The following is a 23,315-nucleotide window of genomic DNA, read 5'->3' on the forward strand; positions in this document are numbered from 1 at the left end:
TTTGCCTTGCCAAGCCAACATCAGCACCAGAAACTAGTTTATGCCAGTATGAAGTAAAGCCGCAGAGCAAGTTCTTCCCACATAATTATGAGCTTCTTGGGTTAATCCGGCAGCAAAGAATTAATTCAGGTTCTCTGCAATGTTCTCAGCTTCCCTACTGGCACAGCTATAACTTCCTTCTCTGTGCAGCCCAACTGCCTCCCTAGCCGATTTTCTGCTTCTGAAGTATTTAAAACTTTTAATTGTTATTCTTGGTCTTGAAGATTTTCGCAATACGATCCTCAGATTTATTTCTGGCATCCCTCATTGCCTATACCTCTAAAATTTCCTTCACTCACTCATGGGCATGTTCTTGGATTTGTTGGTACTTTTCTGATTAGTAGTACAGTAGACATTTTGGCTGGATTTTCATCTTGGTATTTGTTATATTCCGCTGGTAAATTCTAGGTTCCTTCATAATAACAGCATGGTTATCTGCAATCCAGTAGTGAATGAGAAGGTGGACCTGGCAGGTTTTACTGATACCTGACTGGGCAAGGCAGTGATATTGCTGACTTTGTCCAATTCTCAGCCCTTCAAGGTAGGCCGTGTTAGGAAACAAAGGAAAGATTTTAGGATGCTACTTTACACTTGCAGGTGTAACAAAATCTTGAAAGCCTGCTAGTTTTCCTCTGCCCCCTCTTATACCAAACAGAATCAATGTCTTATGTCTCCTTCTTTCCCTAGGACTGAGTTGTTGTTTATTTTCTCTTAATAGTTTTGTATTCCTTTCTTAAGGTAATCATCGTATTTCTCTTCAGTTCCCCAAACTCAAAGACTGAAAAAACATTGATCTTTCTGCAAGGGACTCATTTTGTCCTGTGGATTCCAAGGAATTACCTAGACTACTTTCTGCTATGACCCCTGCCATTTGTCAACTAGGCACATGACTATTATGGAATTACAGGGATTCCATATCTTGGCTATTATATGGAATTATAGGGATGCAACAACAAGAGTTGGGATACCAGCAACTCCCTACTTCAGAAAAGAGATGGTGTTAACAGTCTTAAGAAAGCTGTGCTGCACATTTTTCTTAAAATGGCCCTCCCCAGATCCAGCAGTGCATTGCCCAACTTTTTCTTTTTACAGCACACTATTGAGCCTATGACGGGCGGGGGGGATTCAGCTGCAGAGAATTCTAGAGGAAGCACTGACATTTTTCAGTCAGGTTTCTTCCTTCAAATTCAGGATGTATACGAATTACATCTCTTTGTTAAAAGTAGAACATGCATTTATTCAGTCTATGAGAATCACTAGAAATCAAGTATTTCTAAAAGAGATTGTTCCTGGATGCCTTATTGATTTCACTCTCCATTTCAAGGCAACCATGGACATGTTGGGCAAAATCTTCAGCTTTTTTTTATAATCTCTAATTAGTTTTATACAGTGCCTTTGTTATATATAGCATTATATCCTATAGAAGTAATTTGTGTTCAAAGTTTATTACATTTCTGTAGTTCTCATTCTTAAGTGATGATTCATCTTGAATTTTCTAGCATATATTAGCTTTCCCTCAAGAACAATTTAATTTTCAGCAGGTTACACTAATCTTTTGCAGCTATACTAAGATTTGTTTATAATCTGTCTTCCAAATTCTGTTCAACCTCTGTACTATTTGTCTGCCCAGGACATCCTGTTTATTCTATGGACTATGCACTCCTTCAGACATTTCCTTCTAATTTTGTATTGCAAAGGCCTTATTGCTAAATCATACATAAAATAGCTTATTTCTTTCTTCGAATGTACATATACTTAACTGTTTTCTGTAAAGGTTGCTTGAACATATACACAACGTACATGTATGTACTACGTAAAATACACACAGCATTTAATTAGAATGTGGTTTTTAACATTTTCCACATCACTTTTCAATTTAAATAAAAACTAGCTTCATAAAAAAATCAATTGGATTTTTATGCATGTTTCTTAATACAGCATTTTTACAACATGCACTTTTGCAAATGGCTGCTCCTAATATGATGCATTTTTGTACATTATTTTCACCATTTTTCTATACATTATTGAGCACATTATTTCACTGTTTAAACTGAACAATTATAACTTAAAACATAAAAATATCAAGCGGTAATTACATTTCCATCAGCATTCTGTTTTGAAAATCACAATTTGGTAGCTTTGAATTTAAATGTTAAATGCTACAATTCTTGGTTTAGTAACCAAACCGATTGCCTGGTTTCATCATATTTTATAGACATTTCAGGGAAACTAAATTTAGATAGCAGATATCACATAAACTTTTGACTAGACTACACCGTTTAAATTAAACTGTGTAAGATTAAATTAAATTCCAGGTCACAATCCTAATTTTACAATAAAACTGTTTGCATTTAAGGCACCACAGGATTCTTTTTTTTCCATAGTTTTTCCTATTAGCAAGACCTGTTGACTATTTGGAAATGATCAATGAAACTATCAAATGTAAATAAATAGCATTTTTCTTAAACTGTGAAAAGAAAATAACATTTCACTATACTACAATTTGGTCCTTACCTCTTGTGTAAAAGTTCTATCCCAGAAGTATTTCCTAAAGAGCTGAACATCAGATTCTAACGAATGGTCTGTTGTGTGATTAAATGTCAGCAACAAAGTTCCTGATGAATAAGCAAATTGAAGGACAGCATTTTCATCAAGCTCCACTTTAGAAATCTCAAAAGGATGGATGGTCTGCCTTCTGAAACAACACATTTATGAGATTAGAGTAAGAGTGCCAGACAAATGAAACATGGAACACAAACCTATGCAAAATCCCTCTCTCACTGCATTCCATAATTTCAGACTCTAATCTGACTAATTACAAAGATTTCATGTAAAAAATATTATGGAATGCTCAGGCTAAACAAAAATTTTCCTGAAGAACTTTGCCCATGAATCAACAATTCCAACTTGGAAGAATTCTGATGAAAAAAAAAGAACATACAGCTGATTTTTTTTCTGTGGCTTTTTTAAAAAAAACGCAGACTATTTAATCACAAACCAGATTCAATAGGCAAAGCAGCAGCATACCAGCTCATAAGCATACCACAATACAAAATAGTCTCCAGAGAGTTGTATTGTTTGAATGTTCCAAAAAAGTGACATTCATAAGAAGTGTGATAACAAAGAATGCATAAATTCATAAACTGAATATTGTGTAAAACTAGAAACAAAACAACAGTGTAGATTTGAAGGAAGGGGAGTAACTAAACTGGGGATTTTTTTTCTTGTTCATTTTCTTTCTTTCCTATTTAATACTATGATGACTAGATAATGAGAATGGGTGCATTTGAACAACTGTCAGAATCCTGGCTCCAAACTACCCTCTTGTTCATTTTAAGATTATGTTGCCCATATGTGGTACAGTGTCCTTGTATGTTCACAACAAACCAAAAATCCCAATAAATATCCCAAAAAGGGATATTTAAAAATAAATCACAAGTCTCCTTGCTTACTTGTTTCTGTTTGCATACGACCTTCATGGCAACTTTAAAATAAAATTAGACAACTGGCCTGTTGCTAAGTCAATTGTGGAGAGGATCTCCAGGGCAGGTCTGTGGTACAATAGATGGTGCCAGCCAAGTCGTCTAATCAGCAACAACATATTGCTTCAGAACTTCAGCAGGAAATGAACTCTTGAACAGCTTAAAATCTATTCTATTTCACTGCAACTTTGTGAGTGGGGTGTGTGATTGTATGTGCATGACAGAGCGAAATCTATATGTAGTTGAAAAGCAAGTCAGGTAAGGAAAAGGAAAAATAATGGTAATAATTAAATTGTTGAAGAAAGGAAGTGACAGAAGACTGCTGTTTTGCTGTAAGAGTGTATTCTAACCTCTTACAAACTAGCACCTTTTGAGAAGCTAAATTCATAAAAAGAGCAAGAGATACAACAAATCCAGTGAATACCTGTCCACATTAGAGAGAAAAATACTTTGCATATTTCCTAAATACTTTGGATAGTCTCTAAGAACATATAAACAGAGGCGTCAATCAGTTTTACCTCAAATTGTTTTATTGTTTATCTCACTTCGATTGTTTTTGGTTGCCCATCCTTTTAATCAGTTTTTAGATCCAGCTGGATTTTATTTCTTTTCTATTTACTCATTATTTACAGAATTATTATCTACCCATAAATCGTAAGAATAAGGTTCACATAAAACTTTTAAGTAAACCAAATATGAGATTATAATATATAACAAGACATAAACAAGTAAATTATATTGTACTCCCATTGAGCAGTGTTTTCCAGCCTTGACAATTTTCAGATGGACTTCCAATTCCCAGACTTCTAAATAATGGCCTTGTTTGCTGGGAAATTTTGGATGGTGAAAGCCAAGGAGCAATTGCAAAGATTGAAAAACCCTATGATAGAGTACTTCCATTTAAACATCTGCAATAGAATAATTCACTGAATTTGGCTTCCAGTTCCGGATTTTCAGTGCAGCCAGACGCGCGAGGGAATCGCTCCTCGTGTCGCCTGGATTTTTTCATGGGGGGCCCCTGTAAAGGGGTCGAAAGTCGCCCTGGAGGGGCAATGAGCGGGGGAGAGGTCTCTCCAGTCATCAGTAGAAGGGTGGCGGCCCTCCCATCGGCTTGGAGCTACTCTCCGAACTGACGAAGAAAGCATCGCATCGGCCACTCCCATGGCCCATCATTTAGCCGTTTCCTGCCGAAGCCAAAAGCACAACAAAGCATTTGAAAGCACTTGAAAACTGGGTGAGAATTGACTTCTTGTTTTCCTAATTGTCTACTTTCCCTGCTAAAAGATTCTCGAATTTGCTTCCCCTGCGAGGAGAGAGGGAAGGGATTTTTTCCCCACCCTCCTTAAGAGCAGCCTTTGTCTACATTGGGAGAGAAAAGAAAAGCCTTCTACTAAATTATACTGATTTATTGGACTTACTACCTTTCTACTGTTGAATATACAGTAGAGGTGACAAATAGATTTAAGGAATTAGATCTGATAGACAGAGTGCCTGAAGAACTATGGACAGAGGTTCACAACATTGTACAACAGGTAGCAACCAAAAGCATCCCAAAGAAAAAGAAATGCAAGAAAGCAAAATGGCTGTCTGAGGAAGCTTTGCAAATAGCTGAGGAAAGGAGGGAAGTGAAAGGCAAGGGAGAAAAAGAAAGATATGCCCAATTAAATGCAGAATTCCAAAGAATAGCTAGAAGAGATAAGAATGCCTTCTTAAATGAACAATGCAAAGAAACAGAAGAAAACAACAGAATAGGGAGGACCAGAGATCTTTTCAAGAAAATTGGAGAGATGAAAGGAACGTTTCATGCAAAAATGGGCATGATAAAGGACCAAAATGGCAGGGACCTAACAGAGGCAGAAGAGATTAAGAAGAGGTGGCAAAATTACACAGAAGAACTATACAAGAACGAGCTTAACGTCCCTGATAATCACAATGAGGTGGTCACTGACCTCGAGCCAGACATCCTAGAATGTGAAGTGAAGTGGGCCTTAGAAAAGCTGAGCAACAACAAAGCTAGTGGAGGTGACAGTATTCCAGCTGAGCTATTCAAAATCTTAAAAGACGATGCAGTAAAAGTGCTACACTCAATTTGCCAGCAAATTTGGAAAACTCAACAGTGGCCACAGGATTGGAAAAGATCAGTTTACATTCCAATTCCAAAGAAAGGCAGTGCCAAAGAATGTTCAAACTATCGCACCATTGCACTCATTTCTCATGCTAGTAAAGTTATGCTTAAAATTCTACAAGCTAGACTCCAGCAGTATGTGGACCGAGAACTACCAGAAGTACAGGCAGGATTTCAAAGAGGCAGAGGAACTAGAGATCAAATTGCTAACATACGCTGGATCATGGAGAAAGCTAGAGAGTTCCAGAAAAACATCTACTTCTGCTTCATTGACTATGCTAAAGCCTTTGATTGTGTGGATCATAACAAACTCTGGCAAGTCCTTAAAGAGATGGGCATACCAGACCATCTTATTTGTCTCTTGAGAAACCTATATGCGGGCCAAGAAGCAACAGTGAGAACTGGACACGGAACCACTGATTGGTTCAAAATTGGGAAAGGAGTCCGGCAAGGCTGTATACTGTCACCTTGCCTATTTAACTTATATGCAGAGCACATCATGAGAAAGGCAGGGCTAGATGAATCAAAAGTTGGAATTAAGATTGCCGGAAGAAACATCAACAACCTAAGATATGCAGATGATACCACTCTAATGGCAGAAAGTGAAGAAGAACTAAAGAGCCTCTTGTTGCGGGTGAAGAAGGAGAGTGCAAAACTTGGGTTGAAACTAAACATTAAGAAAACCAAGATCATGGCATCTGGCCCTCTCAATTCCTGGCAAATAGATGGGGAAGAAATGGAGGTAGTGACAGATTTTATTTTCCTGGGCTCCAAGATCACTGCAGATGGGGACTGTAGCCAAGAAATTAAAAGACGCTTGCTCTTTGGGAGGAAAGCCATGGCAAATCTAGACAGCACACTAAAAAGCAGAGACATCACCCTGCCAACAAAAGTGCGTATAGTCAAGGCTATGGTCTTCCCAGTTGCAATGTATGGCAGTGAAAGCTGGACCATAAGAAAGGCTGAGTGCCAAAGAATTGAAGCCTTTGAACTATGGTGCTGGAGAAGACTCCTGCGAGTCCCTTGGACTGCAAGGCGATCAAACCGGTCAGTCCTAGAGGAGATCAACCCTGACTGCTCTTTAGAAGGCCAGATCCTGAAGCTAAAACTCAAATACTTTGGCCACCTAATGAGAAGGAAGGACTCACTGGAGAAGAGCCTAATGCTGGGAAAGATTGAGGGCAATAGAAGAAGGGGACGACAGAGAATGAGGTGGCTGGATGAAGTCACTGAAGCAGTAGGCGTGAGCTTAGATGGACTCCAGAAGATGGTAGAGGACAGGAAGGCCTGGAGGAACATTGTCCATAGGGTCGCGATGGGTCGGACACGACTTCGCAACTAACAACAACAAAACCTTTCTACTTTTGGCCCAAAGTTCCTATATTTACAGAAATGGACTATTCTACCTATTAGTCTAAAAAAGGGGACAAAAAAAGAAATAAATAAAAGGATACTCTCTGGAAAGGATTTGAAGTACTCTGGGGATATCTAGTGAATACCATTGGCAACCAAGCTTGCTTACATTTTGGACTGACCTTGGCATTAAGATAAAAACCTGAAACAGCTAGAGATGAATTTTGCTTAGACTTGTGAAGGTGGACTCTTACTAATTTTTGTTTGAAAAATAGCCTCCACCAAGGACAATTTATAATTATTACGAAATGGAGAAGGATCAGCCACAAACTTCGCTTGACTATAACCTCATACTTGAAACAATCTACAGTCACTGAGATGTCTATCTCCAGATTTAATAATTTACATGCCAACCTTTAGTCACAAATTGAAACCCAGACTGCAACTAAAGAATTTATACTTCAGAATACCGTATATACTTGAGTATAAGCCGACTCGAGTATAAGCCGAGACCCCCAATTTCACCCCCAAAAACTGGGAAAAGTTGTTGACTCGAGTATAAGCCGATCCGCCGTTCTGCAAGCCTCCGCCGCCGGCGGAGGCTGGATCCGCGCTCTGCAAGCCTCTGCCGCCAGCAGAGGCTCGATCCGCCATTTTGCAAGCCTGAATACACAGGAATACCCTGTGTGGCCGCGGCTCTCGGGGAAGCCCTGGCTGTCCGCTTCCTCGCTCCACGCTGCCATTCGGGGCCCGCGCGTTCCCCGGGCAAATCGCGGCGCCCAGCAGGCGAGGAAACACGCCCGCTCCAGTCGCCCCCCCTTCCCTCAGGAGACGCGAAGCAAGTGACCGCCCGGAGCTTACCGAGGACTTGCGCGCGGCCGAGGCTTCGGTGCTTCTAGGATCGCGCGCACCTCTCCCAAGCCGCCGCCGTCCGGAGACCTGCCGAAGTTTGGGGAGGTTTGGGGAGATGCGCGCGCACCTCCCCAAACCTCCCCAAACGTCGGCAGGTCTCCGTTCCTCCGCGCAGACCTGCCGACGTTTGGGGAGGTTTGGGCGCCTCCCCAAACCTCCCCAAACGTCGGCAGGTCTCCGTTCCTCCTGCTGACGTTTGGGGAGGTTTGGGCGCCTCCCCAAACCTCCCCAGGTCTCCGTTCCTCCGCGTAGACCTGCCGACGTTTGGGGAGGTTTGGGCGCCTCCCCAAACCTCCCCAAACGTCGGCAGGTCTCCGTTCCTCCTGCCGACGTTTGGGGAGGTTTGGGCGCCTCCCCAAACCTCCCCAGGTCTCCGTTCCTCCGCGCAGACCTGCCGACGTTTGGGGAGGTTTGGGCGCCTCCCCAAACCTCCCCAGGTCTCCGTTCCTCCTGCCGACGTTTGGGGAGGTTTGGGCGCCTCCCCAAACCTCCCCAGGTCTCCGTTCCTCCGCGCAGACCTGCCGACGTTTGGGGAGGTTTGGGCGCCTCCCCAAACCTCCCCAGGTCTCCGTTCCTCCTGCCGACGTTTGGGGAGGTTTGGGCGCCTCCCCAAACCTCCCCAAACGTCGGCAGGTCTCCGTTCCTCCTGCCGATGTTTGGGGAGGTTTGGGCACCTCCCCAAACCTCCCCAGGTCTCCGTTCCTCCGCGCAGACCTGCCGACGTTTGGGGAGGTTTGGGCGCCTCCCCAAACCTCCCCAGGTCTCCGTTCCTCCTGCCGACGTTTGGGGAGGTTTGGGCGCCTCCCCAAACCTCCCCAGATCTCCGTTCCTCCGCGCAGACCTGCCGACGTTTGGGGAGGTTTGGGCGCCTCCCCAAACCTCCCCAAACGTCGGCAGGTCTCCGTTCCTCCTGCCGACGTTTGGGGAGGTTTGGGCGCCTCCCCAAACCTCCCCAAACGTCGGCAGGTCTCCGTTCCTCCTGCCGACGTTTGGGGAGGTTTGGGCACCTCCCCAAACCTCCCCAGGTCTCCGTTCCTCCGCACAGACCTGCCAACGTTTGGGGAGGTTTGGGGAGGCGCCCAAACCTCCCCAAACGTCGGCAGGTCTGCGCGGAGGAACGGAGACCTGGGGAGGTTTGGGGAGGCGCCCAAACCTCCCCAAACGTCAGCAGGAGGAACGGAGACCTGGGGAGGTTTGGGGAGGCGCCCAAACCTCCCCAAACGTCGGCAGGTCTGTGCGGAGGAACGGAGACCTGGGGAGGTTTGGGAAGGCGCCCAAACCTCCCCAAACGTCGGCAGGTCTGCGCGGAGGAACGGAGACCTGCTGAGGTTTGGGGAGGTGCCCAAACCTCCCCAAACGTCGGCAGGAGGAACGGAGACCTGCCGACGTTTGGGGAGGTTTGGGGAGGCGCCCAAACCTCCCCAAATGTCGGCAGGTCTGCGCGGAGGAACGGAGACCTGGGGAGGTTTGGGGAGGCGCCCAAACCTCCCCAAACGTCGGCAGGAGGAACGGAGACCTGCCGACGTTTGGGGAGGTTTGGGGACGCGCCCAAACCTCCCCAAACGTCGGCAGGTCTGCGCGGAGGAACGGAGACCTGGGGAGGCGCCCAAACCTCCCCAAACGTCGGCAGGAGGAACGGAGACCTGGGGAGGTTTGGGGAGGCGCCCAAACCTCCCCAAACGTCGGCAGGTCTGCGCGGAGGAACGGAGACCTGGGGAGGTTTGGGGAGGTGCCCAAACCTCCCCAAACGTCGTCAGGAGGAACGGAGACCTGCCGACGTTTGGGGAGGTTTGGGGAGGCGCCCAAACCTCCCCAAACGTCGTCAGGAGGAACGGAGACCTGCCGACGTTTGGGGAGGTTTGGGGAGGCGCCCAAACCTCCCCAAACGTCGGCAGGTCTCCGTTCCTCCGCGCCCTGCCTGCCTGCTTCTTTCCGCTGCGGAAAGAAGCAGGCAGGCAGGGCGCGGAGGAACGGAGACCTGCCGACGTTTGGGGAGGTTTGGGGAGGTGCGCGCGCACCTCCCCAAACCTCCCCAAACTTCGGCAGGTCTCGGACGGCGGTGGCTTGGGAGAGGTGCGCGCGATCCCGGAAGCACCAAAGCCTCGGCCGCGCACAAGTCCTCGGTAAGTTTTTTTGTTGACTGGAGTATAAGCCAAAGTGGAATTTTTCAGCCCAAAAAGTGGGCTGAAAAATTCGGCTTATACTCAAGTATATACGGTATAACAAAATTGGAAGATATTACTATTGAGACAGAGGAATATAAGCAACAACTATCCAAAGAACTGACAACTCTAAAAGTACAAGGAACTATCACTATGGAAAATAACCTTAAGGACCAACAACAAACCATGGGAAAACTTAATACTCAACTTTTGACTCCACCAAAAGAGCCTATTTTAGAAGTATACTATGTACAAGATAGTGATGCTAACATAGAGGATGTGGAAGATCAACAAAGACAGTTTCCTGAAAGCCTGGATAGCCAAACATTAATTACAAAATTGGATAAGATTCTTTACTTAAAGCAGATGAACCCAGATGGAAGAGGAATCCAGACCGAACTGAAGATAAAGTTTTTAGAGCAAATACAGAGACTAGAACTAACACGGCAACAACATAATGATTACCAATGGTTTGGTTTTTGAGGATCACTGATGGCTAGATGGCCTCCTTTGATTCAAATAATAAGTATTGGAGCGAAGGGAGACCTAGCTGGCAATTCAAAGGCCTTGGTCTGGAAACCTGATTGGCAAAAAAAGAAAGCCAGAGTTAGATTTAAAAAGTGAGTTCTTAGAGAACCATTAAAGGTTATCCTTTTAGTAATCAGTGATCTATCAGGATCTAAAATAGAATTGTTTATGAGATAGAACTAGAATGTGTCTATTAGGCTTATTTTAGACATTATAATTTGTGCACTGACATAATGGAAATTTGGTTTATAGATCCTACGTTTGATGTTAAAAGATGTTTGATTATTCTATTTAAGAATTAAGAATTAGCTAAAATTTAAAACAGAATCTGCTTGTGTAAAAATAGTTGTAGATTGATAAATATAGGATGTGGTCCTGTCAGTAATGTGTGATGTATTAGGATGTGAAACAATGTTTATTAGGTAGAACATAACTACTCAGCCACTGTGTACATGTTAGATGCTATAGTTTTTGCTGTAATGAAATAAGAGAAATTTGGGTTGTGAATATTATTTGGGATGTTAAAGGCTAAATTTGAATAATATAATTAAAATTAAAATTAGGTAAACTTTAATAACAGGACATAGATATATTTCAATGAAATTGAATTGACAACTTTTTCAACTGACCATGCTATTTCTAGAAATTTATTAATTTAAACTGGTTGTATGAAATGTTAAGGGAAATTGAGAAGGATGTTTTGAAAATGTAACCTGAATTATGTACTGAAAACTCTGTTACTGAATCTCTGATTACCCAGTCATCATGATGCTTTCTAAATATGTAGATTTGAAAAACCAATTAAACCTTTTTTTTTTAAAAAAAAAAGAATAATTCACTGAATTTAACAGAGGTACAAACAAAAATAGTCACTGAATTTAATGAAGAGAAGGACGAGGGGTGACATGATAGCAGTGTTTCAAAATCTCAGGGGCTGCCACATAGGGAATCAAGCTATTCTCCAAAGCACCTGAAGGCAGGACAAGAAGCAACAGGTAGAAACTAACCACAGAGAGAAGCAACGTAGGACTAAGGAGAAATTTCCTAACAGTTAGAACAATTAACCAGTGGAACAACCTGCCTCCAGAAGCTGTGAATGCTCCAACACTGGAGGTTTTAAAGAAGAGACTGGACAGCCATTTGTCTGAAATGGTCTAGGGTTTCCTGCCTGAGCAGGGGGTTGGATTGGATGACCTCCAAGGTCCCTTCCAACATCATCATCATCATCATCATCATCATCATCATTATTATTTCTTCCCATTATTTAATATCAAGGCATACTACTTACTTGGAAAACATTTCAACAAGACTGAAATGTCCATTCTGTAAAGCCAAGTCCAAGGGTGTCAATCCTTCTTCGTTAAGTAAAGTGACTGCAACTGTTCCACCTGGTTGGAATAACAGGAACTGTGAAAGTTGAACCAGACCCAATCTCATTGCAAGATGGAGAAGTGTTTCTTGGCATTTTGATTCTAAAAGAAAAACATATATAGATTTTGCATTAAAAATCAGCAATCCCATTCTTCTGGACTATAAGCATCTTTTAATATAACAATGTAGAGTTGATTATTAACACAGGGTAGTAAAAAGAAAGATTATTTCAATGGAATAATAAAATTTTATAGCAATCCCTGCTACATATTTTAATTATGTATTGCTGGTTTTTAACTATTCTTAATTTATTTTTGTTTGTCACACAGAGTCACTTGTTGAGATGGATGGATGGAAGGAAGGAAGGAAGGAAGGAAGGAAGGAAGGAAGGAAGGAAGGAAGGAAGGAAGGAAGGAAGGAAGGAAGGCATGCTTGAGATCATATTTGGGAAAAAGCAATTATTTAATTTAGTTCTCCAATTTTTAAATGTATACAAGCATGTTTCAATTTGTTAAATTCTAACAATGCAATCTTTAAGCTAATTGACCCAGCACAAATTTCATTAGCAAATACAGAACAAGTCTCATGTTCCCCAGCAGGCCACAAATCTGTTTGAGATTTGGGAATACTTCAAAACAATGTGGATTTGGGATTTTCTCTGCAGGAGCCTTCCACTGTATCAAACAAACAGTTCAGGCCCCGGTAACTGGTTTAGTTGGCGATAGTATGAAAGTGGTTTGCCCCTGCCTTTTCTGAAGATTTATTTTAGCCTCATCATTTATCCTGTGATTTCCTGCTGATCTCTTTTCCAAACATTAACCCAGTCTAACTCAGCTCAGTTTTTAAGATTAGCCAAAGCAAGCTACTTTGCCAACAAACAAAAAACTGTAATATTAAAATTCAGATGTTGATATATTCTTATTTACTTTCTGTTGCAAACATTCTTGCATGGCTGAGAGAGCCCGAAGGTATAAGCAGCCATGATTAAAGTCTTGCATGGGACCCATCCCTTATTCAATCAGAAGATGGAACCACTGAGTGCTTTTCATTCTGCCAGGTTCTTGATTCCTCCTGCTGCAAGGTAGACATTTTGGGAAATGCAAACTTTTATTTGTCCCTTATTAGGGCAGTGTCCAGTAATGCTATGAACTGGGTAGCAGGTTCAATATGTTTCCCACACAAATATGTCTAGACATATCCACAGAATGAATCTGGCTATAGATTCTCCCATGTAGGGTTAATGTAATCCATATCCTACATCCATATACATAAAGGAACTAGTGGATCAACCATATTGGACTTAATTCTCACTAACAGAGGTGAAATGATAGAAGGTGTTGAAGCCATAGGAACCTTGGGGGGGAGTGATCATTCAATATTGGAATTCAATATTATGCAAACACAAACAATATAACACAGCCAAACTAGAGTCTTGGACTTTAAGAGAGCTAATTTCAATAAACTTAGAGAGAGCTTGGGAAGGATTCCATGGATGAGAATCCCCAAGGGGAAAACAACTCAAGAAGCTTGGGAAATTTTTAAAAGTGAGATTATAAAAGCCCAGTTTAGCACAGTACCAACAAAGAAGAAAAATAAAAGCTCTTAAAAGAAACCAGCATGGCTGCATAAAGAACTCTCTGATAAATTGAAAGATAAAAAGGACAAGTATAAAAAGTGGAATAACTAAGGCAGAATATCAGCAAATAGCCCATGTCTGCAAAGATGAAATGAGGAAAGCTAAGGCTCAAAATGAACTAAGGCTTGCAACAAAAGTAAAAAATAACAAAAAAAGCTTCTTTCAACATGGAAAAAAACAAGAAAAAAATTAAGGAAATGATTTGTCCATTAGTGGGAGAAAGTGGCAAGAAAGTGACAAGCAACAGGGAGAAAGCAAAACTACTCAACTCGTTTTTTGCATCGGTATTTACACAAAAGGAAAAAACAGCAGTCCAACCTATCAAAAACAGTACCGTAAAAAAAAGATTAGAAACACAAGTTAAGATAGACAAGAAAAATGGTAAGTGAGCACCTGTCCACCCTAGACAAGTTCAAATCACCAGGACCAGATGGATTACACCTCAAGGTTCTGAAAGAACTGGCAGATGTGATCTCAGAACCACTGAACTATATCTTTCAAAGATCCTGGAGCACTGGGGAACTACGAGAGGACTGGAAAAGAGCTGATGTAGTTCCCATCTTCAAAAAAGGGGAAAAATGGATCTAGGAAACTACAGACCTATCAGCCTGACCTCGATACCTGGGAAGATTCTGGAAAAGATAATCAAACAACAAATCAGCAAATACCTAGAGGCAAAGTCATTACCAAAAGCCAACATGGGTTTGTCAAAAACAGATCATGCCAGACAAATCTTATTGCATTCTTTGACCAGGTGACAAAATTATTGGACCAGAGGAATGTTGTGGAAATAATTTACTCAGTAAGACATTTGATAAAGTAGATCACAATCTACTACTTGTTAAGATAAAAAAATGTAGGCGACAGAGCATCACCATCAGATGGACTCATAGCTGGCTGACCAGCTGTACTCGGCATGTGGTCCTCAATGGAACTGTATCTACATGGAGGGAAGTGAGTAGTGGGGTGCTCCAGGTCTCTGTTCTGGGCCCAGTGCTCTTCAACATCTTCATGAATGATTTAGGAAAGGGGATAGACGGGGAACTCATCAAATTTGCAGACCACACCAAGCTGGCAGGAATGGCCAACACTCCAGAAGATAGGCTTAAGATACAGAAGGATCTTGACAGACTTGAACATTGGGCGCTATCTAACAAATGAAATTCAATGGTGAAAAAAGTAAGGTTCTATATTTAGGCAAGAAAAACCAAATGCACAGGTATAGTATAGGTGGTTCCTTGCTCAATAGTAGTAACTGTGAGAGGGACCTCGGATTCCTAGTGGACAATCACTTAAATATGAGCCAGCAGTGTGCTGCTGCTGCCAAAAAAGCCAACACAGTGCTAGGCTGCATTAACAGAGGGATAGAATCAAGATCACATGAAGTGTTAATATCACTCTATAATGCCTTGGTAATGCCACATTTGGAACAGTGCATCCAGTTTTGGTAACCACTATGTAAAAAAGATATTGAGACTCTAGAAAGAGTATAGAGAAGAGTAACAAAGATGATTAGGTGACTGGAGGCTAAAACATATAAGGAACGGGTGCTGGAATTGAGTATGTCTAGTTTAATGAAGAAAAGGACGAGGGGTGACATGATAGCAGTGTTCCAATATCTCAGGGGCTGCCACAAAGAAGAGGGAGCCAAGCTATTCTCCAAAGCACCTGAAGGCAGGACAAGAAGCAACGGATGGAAACTAACCATAGAGAGAAGCAGCCTAGAACTAAGGAGAAATTTTCTGAGTTAGAACAATTAATCAGTGGAACAACCTGCCTCCAGAAGCAGTGAATGCTCCAACACTGGAAGTTTTTAAGAAAAGACTGGACAGCCATTTGTCTGAAATGGTATAGGGTTTCTTGCAAGAGCAGGGGGTTGGACTAGATGACCTCCAAGGTCCCTTCCAACATCATCATCATTATTATTATTATTATTATTATTATTATTATTATTATTATTATTATTATTATTATTATTATTATTATTATTATTATTATTTCCCATCTCCCTACTTTGTAACCCCTCCTCGTACACCCTTCAATCACATTACCATAATGTAAACAGTATAATGGACGATTATGACCACAGTATATGACTGTGTGTGCTTTTTGACAAACTAAGGGTAGAAGATGATGCATTAAGATTCTACAAAGCAAAATGTATCTCTTTTCCACTTCAAAGACCAAAGTTGCCAAAATCACAAACATGAGCTGAAAAACATTTGGCCCAAATACCTATTTTATTATTTGTGTTACTAGACATGCTTCCAAAATAATCTTCAGCCTAAAAACAGATTGCCTGACCCTGTTTCCATATATTCTCTACTCAGACTTATACTTGCACATACTAAGTGAACATTGGAAACATACACCTTTCTTGGGACACTAAATTCCTTTCTCACAGTAACATTAGTGAAAATTACAAAACATCTGCTCTTACTACTTCTTTGCCAATTGCAGATATTCTTCTACATTCTTCTGGACTCTTCAGCCAGGCTCAATATGGTAAACCTGTGCCTACTTTTAAAATACTTTGTTTTATGTTAGTCTCCTGATACAATGACTTCAGCTTCTTTTTCCTGAAAACTTGCTTTTTCTCATTTTGTGATTTTTTTTTCTTTCCAAGGTTTCTGTGATCTCTTCCTGGTGGTCTCTTCCTGAAAATCTATTTACCTCTCTCAGTCCTGTCCTCTTTTATTCTATCCTTCCATCACCATCACAATAGCAGCTCTCAACTAATTAGCAGCTCAACTTTGAGATCAAGCCATATAATTGCATTTAAAATAGCCCAACCACTTTAAAGGACTGAGAAGATGAAAAATATTCACATTACTGAATCTGCATACAAATGTGACTATAGAATGAAACTGGCTCCACAGCACAATCTTCACAGTCTATATTGAAGATTGACAGTAGAATCAAACATTAAAGTACACATCATAGACATTATTTCTGTTAGTGAAAGTAAATGAGAGTGAATTAGTAATTAAGTCAACTCCAAAGCCTATGGGCATACCTTTAAGAAAAGCATTCCACTATGAGACCATCCTATAATAAAGGTGCCCAAAATCAATACAGAGTCTATGAGAAAAGATGAGTAAGAACTCCCACAATATTTATTTGGCTGTTTCTCACACTGATAGCCTGCATTTTTTTTTTCAGGATTGCAAAATGATCTACTCGCAATTCCCATTTGTCCCCCAAGCAACAATTCTGCTAAATTGAAAAAAGGAAGCAGCATAAAGTCATTCAATGAATCTTTCCTATTTTTACCATGAGACATAACTGCCTATTTTATTCAGAAAAAATCTCAATATGTTGTTGCATAGGTTTCAGGTCTAACATAAGTATGTTTTATGCCTAACATAAAAGCAAATTAAAAATGAAAATAAAAGTACAGAATAACATTTATGTTTGTTCTCCTGTGACTTCAAAAAACAATCTGGGCTTCCCTAAAGACAAAGACAGCAGCACATTTTATATTACAACCAGGCATTTCCTCAGCCAATATAAGCAAATGCAAATGCAGATGACAGCAGTGAGATTATACATACTGCATGTTTCCTTCTGATGATGTAGTTGGAAAATCAGACGTCACCCTCCAAAACAGGAGGAAATTTTTATACACTGACCTCAGGAACAACATCATAAGCATAAACATTTGCTCACATGAATAGCATATGTTAGTTTAAAAACTGATATTACAAATGTAGTCTTGGAAAATGAAGAGCAAAGTTAATTGTGAACCATACTATATTTTCTATATATCTACCGTATCATTGGTTGACAGTGTGCTGAGAGACAGAGGCTCTTGAAAGTGTGTGAATGAACAGGTGGAGCAGTGGGCTAATGCCTCCTTAAGTAACACCAGCTGCCTGCAATTAGTGCAGGTTCGCATCCCACCAGGCTCAAGGTTGACTCAGCCTTCCATCCTTCTGAGGTAGGTAAAATGAGGACCCAGATTGTTGGGGGCAATTAAGCTGACTTTGTAATAATGCCGCTTGGGGTGTGTGTGAAAGCTCTAATAAGCAGGCATATACATAGAATGAAGGCTACTGCTAAGCTTGTAAGCCGCCCTGAGTCTTCGGAGAAGGGCGGGATATAAATGGAAATAAAATAAATAAATAAATAAATAAATAAATAAATAAATAAATAAATAAATAAAGATAAGATTCTATTGAAACTTTATACTAATGTGAACCTCTCTTCCTTGTCATGTATATGAGAACAATGAGTATTTGCAATGGAGAACCTCCTCAACCAGTAACGGTTCTGCATGCAAATCAGAAAATCAGGATCCTCATCTCATGGAGAGGTTCATGGTCGAGAAACTCTCCACTGCAGAGATTTACATCCTGCCCCTCGAAGGAAAGGAGGGAAAGAATGCAACTAGCATGAGGACTGAATATGACCAGAAGTCTTGACACATTTACCTTGGAATAAAAGGAACTAAACTGAAAGCCTGAATAATTTTCTTTTTCCTTCCAGCCCTGAAGCAACTATTCTTTGTTGTAAACTAAAGGGCAAAAAACACCTCAATACTGCCAAACTTTCCTTAATTTTTCATGCCAACTTTCAAGGAATAAGCTGGAATAAACACAAGCAGTACTTTTATGTTTATCTAAGAAGAAAGGTCACTGGCTTCAGTTGGACTTCTTAGAGAATGAGAAGGCATAGGTTTATGTTCACTGAACCCAGACAGTTACTCTGTCTCTAGTCAAATGGGTGTTTTTGTGCATTTGTGTGAATGTAGGACAGGAGTTTATGTGAGAGAAAATAGATATATGCAAATAGATCAAATTTAAACAATGAACATTAATTCAAATAGCATTCATTTAATATCTTTGCTTGGGCTCTAACCTTTTTTTCGATCATGGGTTCTAGCACTGCATATATCCACAACCTGCATAGGTTGTTCACATGCACACATTTATTGAAAAACCTTCAGGTTTTCATTGGGGGTTGGTAACTATAAATGACAAGGTAAGAAATCTAGAAAATATGTTGTATGCATGTTTACCCCTTTTGTTATTATCTTTTTTATAAAGGATCTGCTTTAAATCCAGATTTATCTTTCTTTTAGTTTACTACTAATATAAGCCATGTACTTGTAAATGGGTGCAGCCAATAAGGTTCCTGTATATACTAACCCCTTCCAATGTTCTTCAAGTCCATAATATAAATAGCTGAACAAGCCTGTTGTTTCAGCAAAATATAACCCATTCTCAAATTTACACCATCAGAACAAAGAACATTTGTTCTAATTCAGCAGATGATTAAAACAAAATGAGACAAGAGTAGAAAGCTCACATTAAGGAGCAAGCAAATTCATTTGAGAACTGAAAGATTCCCAGTTTTAAAGAACTACTTTTCATCAAACTGTCTCTTGAAAAATCAGCAGTCAAGTTTTTAAAGAGGGCTAGACCTTGATTTGCTTCACTTCTCTAGTTTGTAGACAAAATATAATGTTTGAGGGATAATATCAGAGCTAAAACGAGTCTGTTTAATCGATTACATGAATATTCTATTCTTTCTTGCATCTGAATCCCTTTCCTTGCTCAAAATTATTTAAACAAAACAAATATTCTCATAACAGAAGTGACTAAGTTGTCCCTGGATGATACAGCTCATTTATTTTCAGGAAGGAAGCAGAAAATATTAGCTGTGTCTAGAAGGGAAGACATGGCATCAGAACAGGCTTACAGTTTTCAGTTGTCTCAGGCTTAATCTTTTAAACTTTTAATGTGTTGACAAGCTGTCATACCTAGTATCTTTTTTCCCCTGTGAAAATCAGTTGAAGATTCTAATACTGCAGATAATTTCCTACCTTTAGCAACTCTGCAAAGCCAAGGTTGTGCTTGAAAACTGATCACACCATACTATCTGCAGCCAACTTTCTTTTTTGTTCTTAGCAAACAAATTATGCATATGCTTTTACCATGAGTCAAACCACAATTGTTCATGCTGGCACACAACCCATATTTTGAAACATTTGTGATAAGATTCAAGTTCTATTTATCTTTTGCTGATTTATTTAAAACAAACTGAACTGCAAGGGGAGAAAATATCTAAGAACAAGTGTTATGGCACACGTACAATGAAGGTTTATTAATGCTGGCAGAGGAAAACATAAAACCTATGACTTACACACCATAATAATGTGTCCACTTCTTTGAATCAATGCATGTTTTTTGCTACTAAATGCCTCAAAATAATTTAAGCTAAAGGAAAGTCATCAATAGCCTTAAACTGACGAACTATTGAAATATAGTCCTTAGTGAAACTATCATCTAGTACTGAGGTGTGATGAACCTCTATATAAGTTAAGTTTCAGATGTCTTAGTTTTGAACATAGGCAGATAGCTTCCTCTCTAAACCTGTAAAGTTTAGAAAATATTTTCCAAAAAGAATATAAGGCCACATAAAACAATCAACCATAAAAATTAAACATCTGGCAGAAAACAATACATAACTGCAATATCATACGTAGTCAACAGTAAGGCAGATGCGTTTCAAGCAAACAACTTACTTTACTCTGAATGGGTTTGAAAAAATTGCCACTTGAAAACCACTGCAGACTCTTTGACAATATTGTGTTTGAAAGAGTAGTCATTAAAAGGCAATTTTCTCTTTTTCTGACTGAGAAAGCACCGTATGATTTTTAGGGTGACTTCTAATTACTGAGTGCCATCACAACATTTGCTCATCAGCCACCAATATGGTAGACTTCCTTGTACCTTGTGAATTCCTTTTTATTTTCCCAAGCATTTAAAAATAATTTTAATACTGTCATAAGTTTGCCCTGTTTTACTGTTAAGGTTTTTTTTCTGCATGCATATGACTTTGCATTTCCACTTGTTTGCTTGTCAGATTTAATTGTCACCTTCCCTCCAGGAATTCAAAGCAACATACCGAGACACACAAACAAACAAACACACACAGCAGTTTTATCTACACTGACTACTGCTAGGTCATTTGGGCTCAGAAGAAGTGATGAGCCTAAGTCACCCAGTGACCTTGGCTTAGGAGAGATTAGGCTTCCTAGTCCAAGATCACAGCCACTAGACCACACTGGCTCTCTGCTTCTGTTTGTTGTTATTGTTTCTTTTGGGAGGTTTTCCAGTGATAGTGCTATTTATAATTGGACTGTATTATTGCACTGATTTACACATTACCCAGACGACTATTCTTATCAGGGTGTTTAAGAACGCAACACAATGTGCTAAATGCAGCCTACTGTGTTTCTTTTGATAGGCAATGCAGTACTATGGAAAAATGGAACTTAAGGTTTTGTTAATATTGAAACAAAATAAAGCTAATACAATGTTTAGTGCAGAAAAACAGAACCCTATGACAAATATATTGGGCAATAATTACTATTAATCCACTTTGAGAAAATCTTTACATTGCATTAATAAAAACAGGAAATAATTCCTATTTATGAAAGTTAAATAAGTTTTCTACATGCAGTTTTAATTAGAGTCTAAAATTAATGCTAACAAATGTTAAAGCTTGGCAAAAAACAAATTTCATAATATAATAATTCCTAGAAAGCATTATTCAACATCTGAAAATGAAGGGTTAATTGAACTTAATTGAACTAAATTATTAAGCAGTTGCAGTCAGTAAAGTAAGCTTAACATAGAGCAGACATGTCAAACACAAGGCCCTGGGGCCAGATCCGGCCCGCGAAGTGGTTTCATGCGGCCCGCGAAGCCATCCTGGAAACAGTGAGGGAACGGCCCCCACTACCTTGGCCCTGGCCCAGAGACCCTCCTTCCGCCAGAGACCCTCAGATCTGTCCCACTCCTGCCAAGGCCCCCATAGGCACCCTTCAGGCGAACTATGTAGAGCTGGCCACACCCACCCAGTAGGCCATACGCACTCTAGTCACGCCCACCCAGTAGGCCACACCCACCCTGGCCATACCCACCCGGCCCCCTGAGGGCAACCACAATGCTGATGCGGCCCTCAATGAAATTGAGTTTGACACCCCTGACATAGAGCCATCTGATTTTGGCAGGGTCAACATGAGGGATCTGCCAAAAGCACAGGGGCTCATAAAGGCCCATCATGAATTGTGCCAGACCTTCTACCATTAGGATCTTTCACCAGGGCCAGAGCGAACGTCATGGTCTCAGCTGTTCTTTGTTGTCATTCATTTCCCCTCTACCTTTAGCAGGCTTATCTCACAAGAAGGGGGAAAGTATGTCTACTGGAAGCAAGTTTTTAAATTCATTCTTTGGGGATACACATTTTGGTTTTTCATTGGTTCTTGAATTTGGGGAAATCTAGCACCATGGCGGGCCACAGAACAACAGAACCAAATGCAGCAAGTTTTTCACAATACTGTTAGGTAAATCGTATCTGCAAAAAGCAAGGATGACTTGACTGATTGATAATAGCAGCAATCAGTGTAACACTGCCTGATGGTTTGGGAAGTTGGCACCAAGAGAAAAAGTCTTTTAAGATCAAGTTTGACTTCTGATGATTTAATGGACATATAGTTTTCTTAGAACCAATACAGAGTTAGATTTGCCATTGATTTCTTCCATGATGTTCTGGGGATTCTTTTTCCCAGTAGCTTTAAGTTTTTCAAAGTAAAAAATTTAAAAGAAATGAACAAAAAATGATGATAAAGAAAGGAAAAAGTAGAGGAGAGAATAGAGAGAAAAATAAACAGAGCTACAGTAAAATAAAAATATATAAAAAGAACAAAGATACAGAAAAAAGAATGACTTATGACTCCTTTTATAGCGAATGCAAACAAAACAAGTTCAACTGTTACTCTAAAAAAATAACATCCATTTTTATAGTCTCTGAATATTGCTAGTCATCAAATCTATATATCGTAATTTCATTTTTCCCCATTTCTCACACAAAGTCCAAAAGATGCTTCCAATTGTAATAAATTTAATCAATGTCTTTTCTCTAATCAAAACAGTTATTTACACCAGTCCAACCAACTCCATCAGCTTTACCAATCACTCTTCCATTGTAGATGTGATCAAATCTTTCCAAGTTGGGTCATATAAATAAAAAATCTTGCTGATATTATCATATATAACAACTTGGTACAGTACCATGTAATTTTCATTTTTTGTCCACCAATCCTAACAAAAATATTTCTAGTATGAATTGTATATTGGCTTTCAAATTGTGACATATTTAAGACCACCCACACAAATGTACATCCCTGGAACTTCCTGGTGGTCTCCCATTCAAGTACTAACCAGATACTTTTAAAGATCAGCATTAAATACAGATCATTAACATCTGGCACCAACAGTTTGGCCCAAAAAACTACTTTGAAACATAGCTTCACAGAACAAACCTAAGATTGGCTGTTTTTGAAAGTGTCTCTAAAGATTTTAATTGGAATGAGTTGGATGTCAAAACATTTCTGATGCCTACTATTAAGCCTATGGAGGCTTAGGATTTTTCTTCCCTCTACTGATGCCTTCAAAACTTTTCTACTGGTCCAGATGCTAATATCCTAATGAGAGCACTCAATAATTTATTTAGTCATTTATTTAATCAAATTTTAAAACCACCCATCTCCCTTACATAAGGACTCTGGGCAGTGTACAAATAAAATATTAAAAACATAAAAACAGTACATAAAAACTATGTATTTATAGAGGCACATTTCAAATGCCACTTTTCTTAATCAGGATTAAATGATCAGATTCCACTACTGGAGTGAA

The 23,315-nt window shown here is 40.1% G+C and overlaps 1 protein-coding gene across 1 annotated transcript in view; it reads right to left on the bottom strand.

Annotated features, from left to right (window-relative positions):
* Nucleotides 1-23,315, bottom strand: part of ARHGEF28 (Rho guanine nucleotide exchange factor 28) — a 123,083-nt gene that overhangs the window by 94,186 nt on the left and 5,582 nt on the right. The window contains exons 3-4 of the mRNA XM_081321299.1: nt 11,890-12,073; nt 2,554-2,734 (exon numbers count right to left, since the gene is read on the bottom strand). Coding sequence (XP_081177425.1) covers nt 2,554-2,734; nt 11,890-12,073 — 365 coding nt within the window. The remainder of the gene's footprint in view (nt 1-2,553; nt 2,735-11,889; nt 12,074-23,315) is intronic.

This window comes from Vipera berus (assembly GCF_964194415.1).
Source record: "Vipera berus genome assembly, chromosome: 2".
NCBI classification, from domain to species: domain Eukaryota; kingdom Metazoa; phylum Chordata; class Lepidosauria; order Squamata; family Viperidae; genus Vipera; species Vipera berus.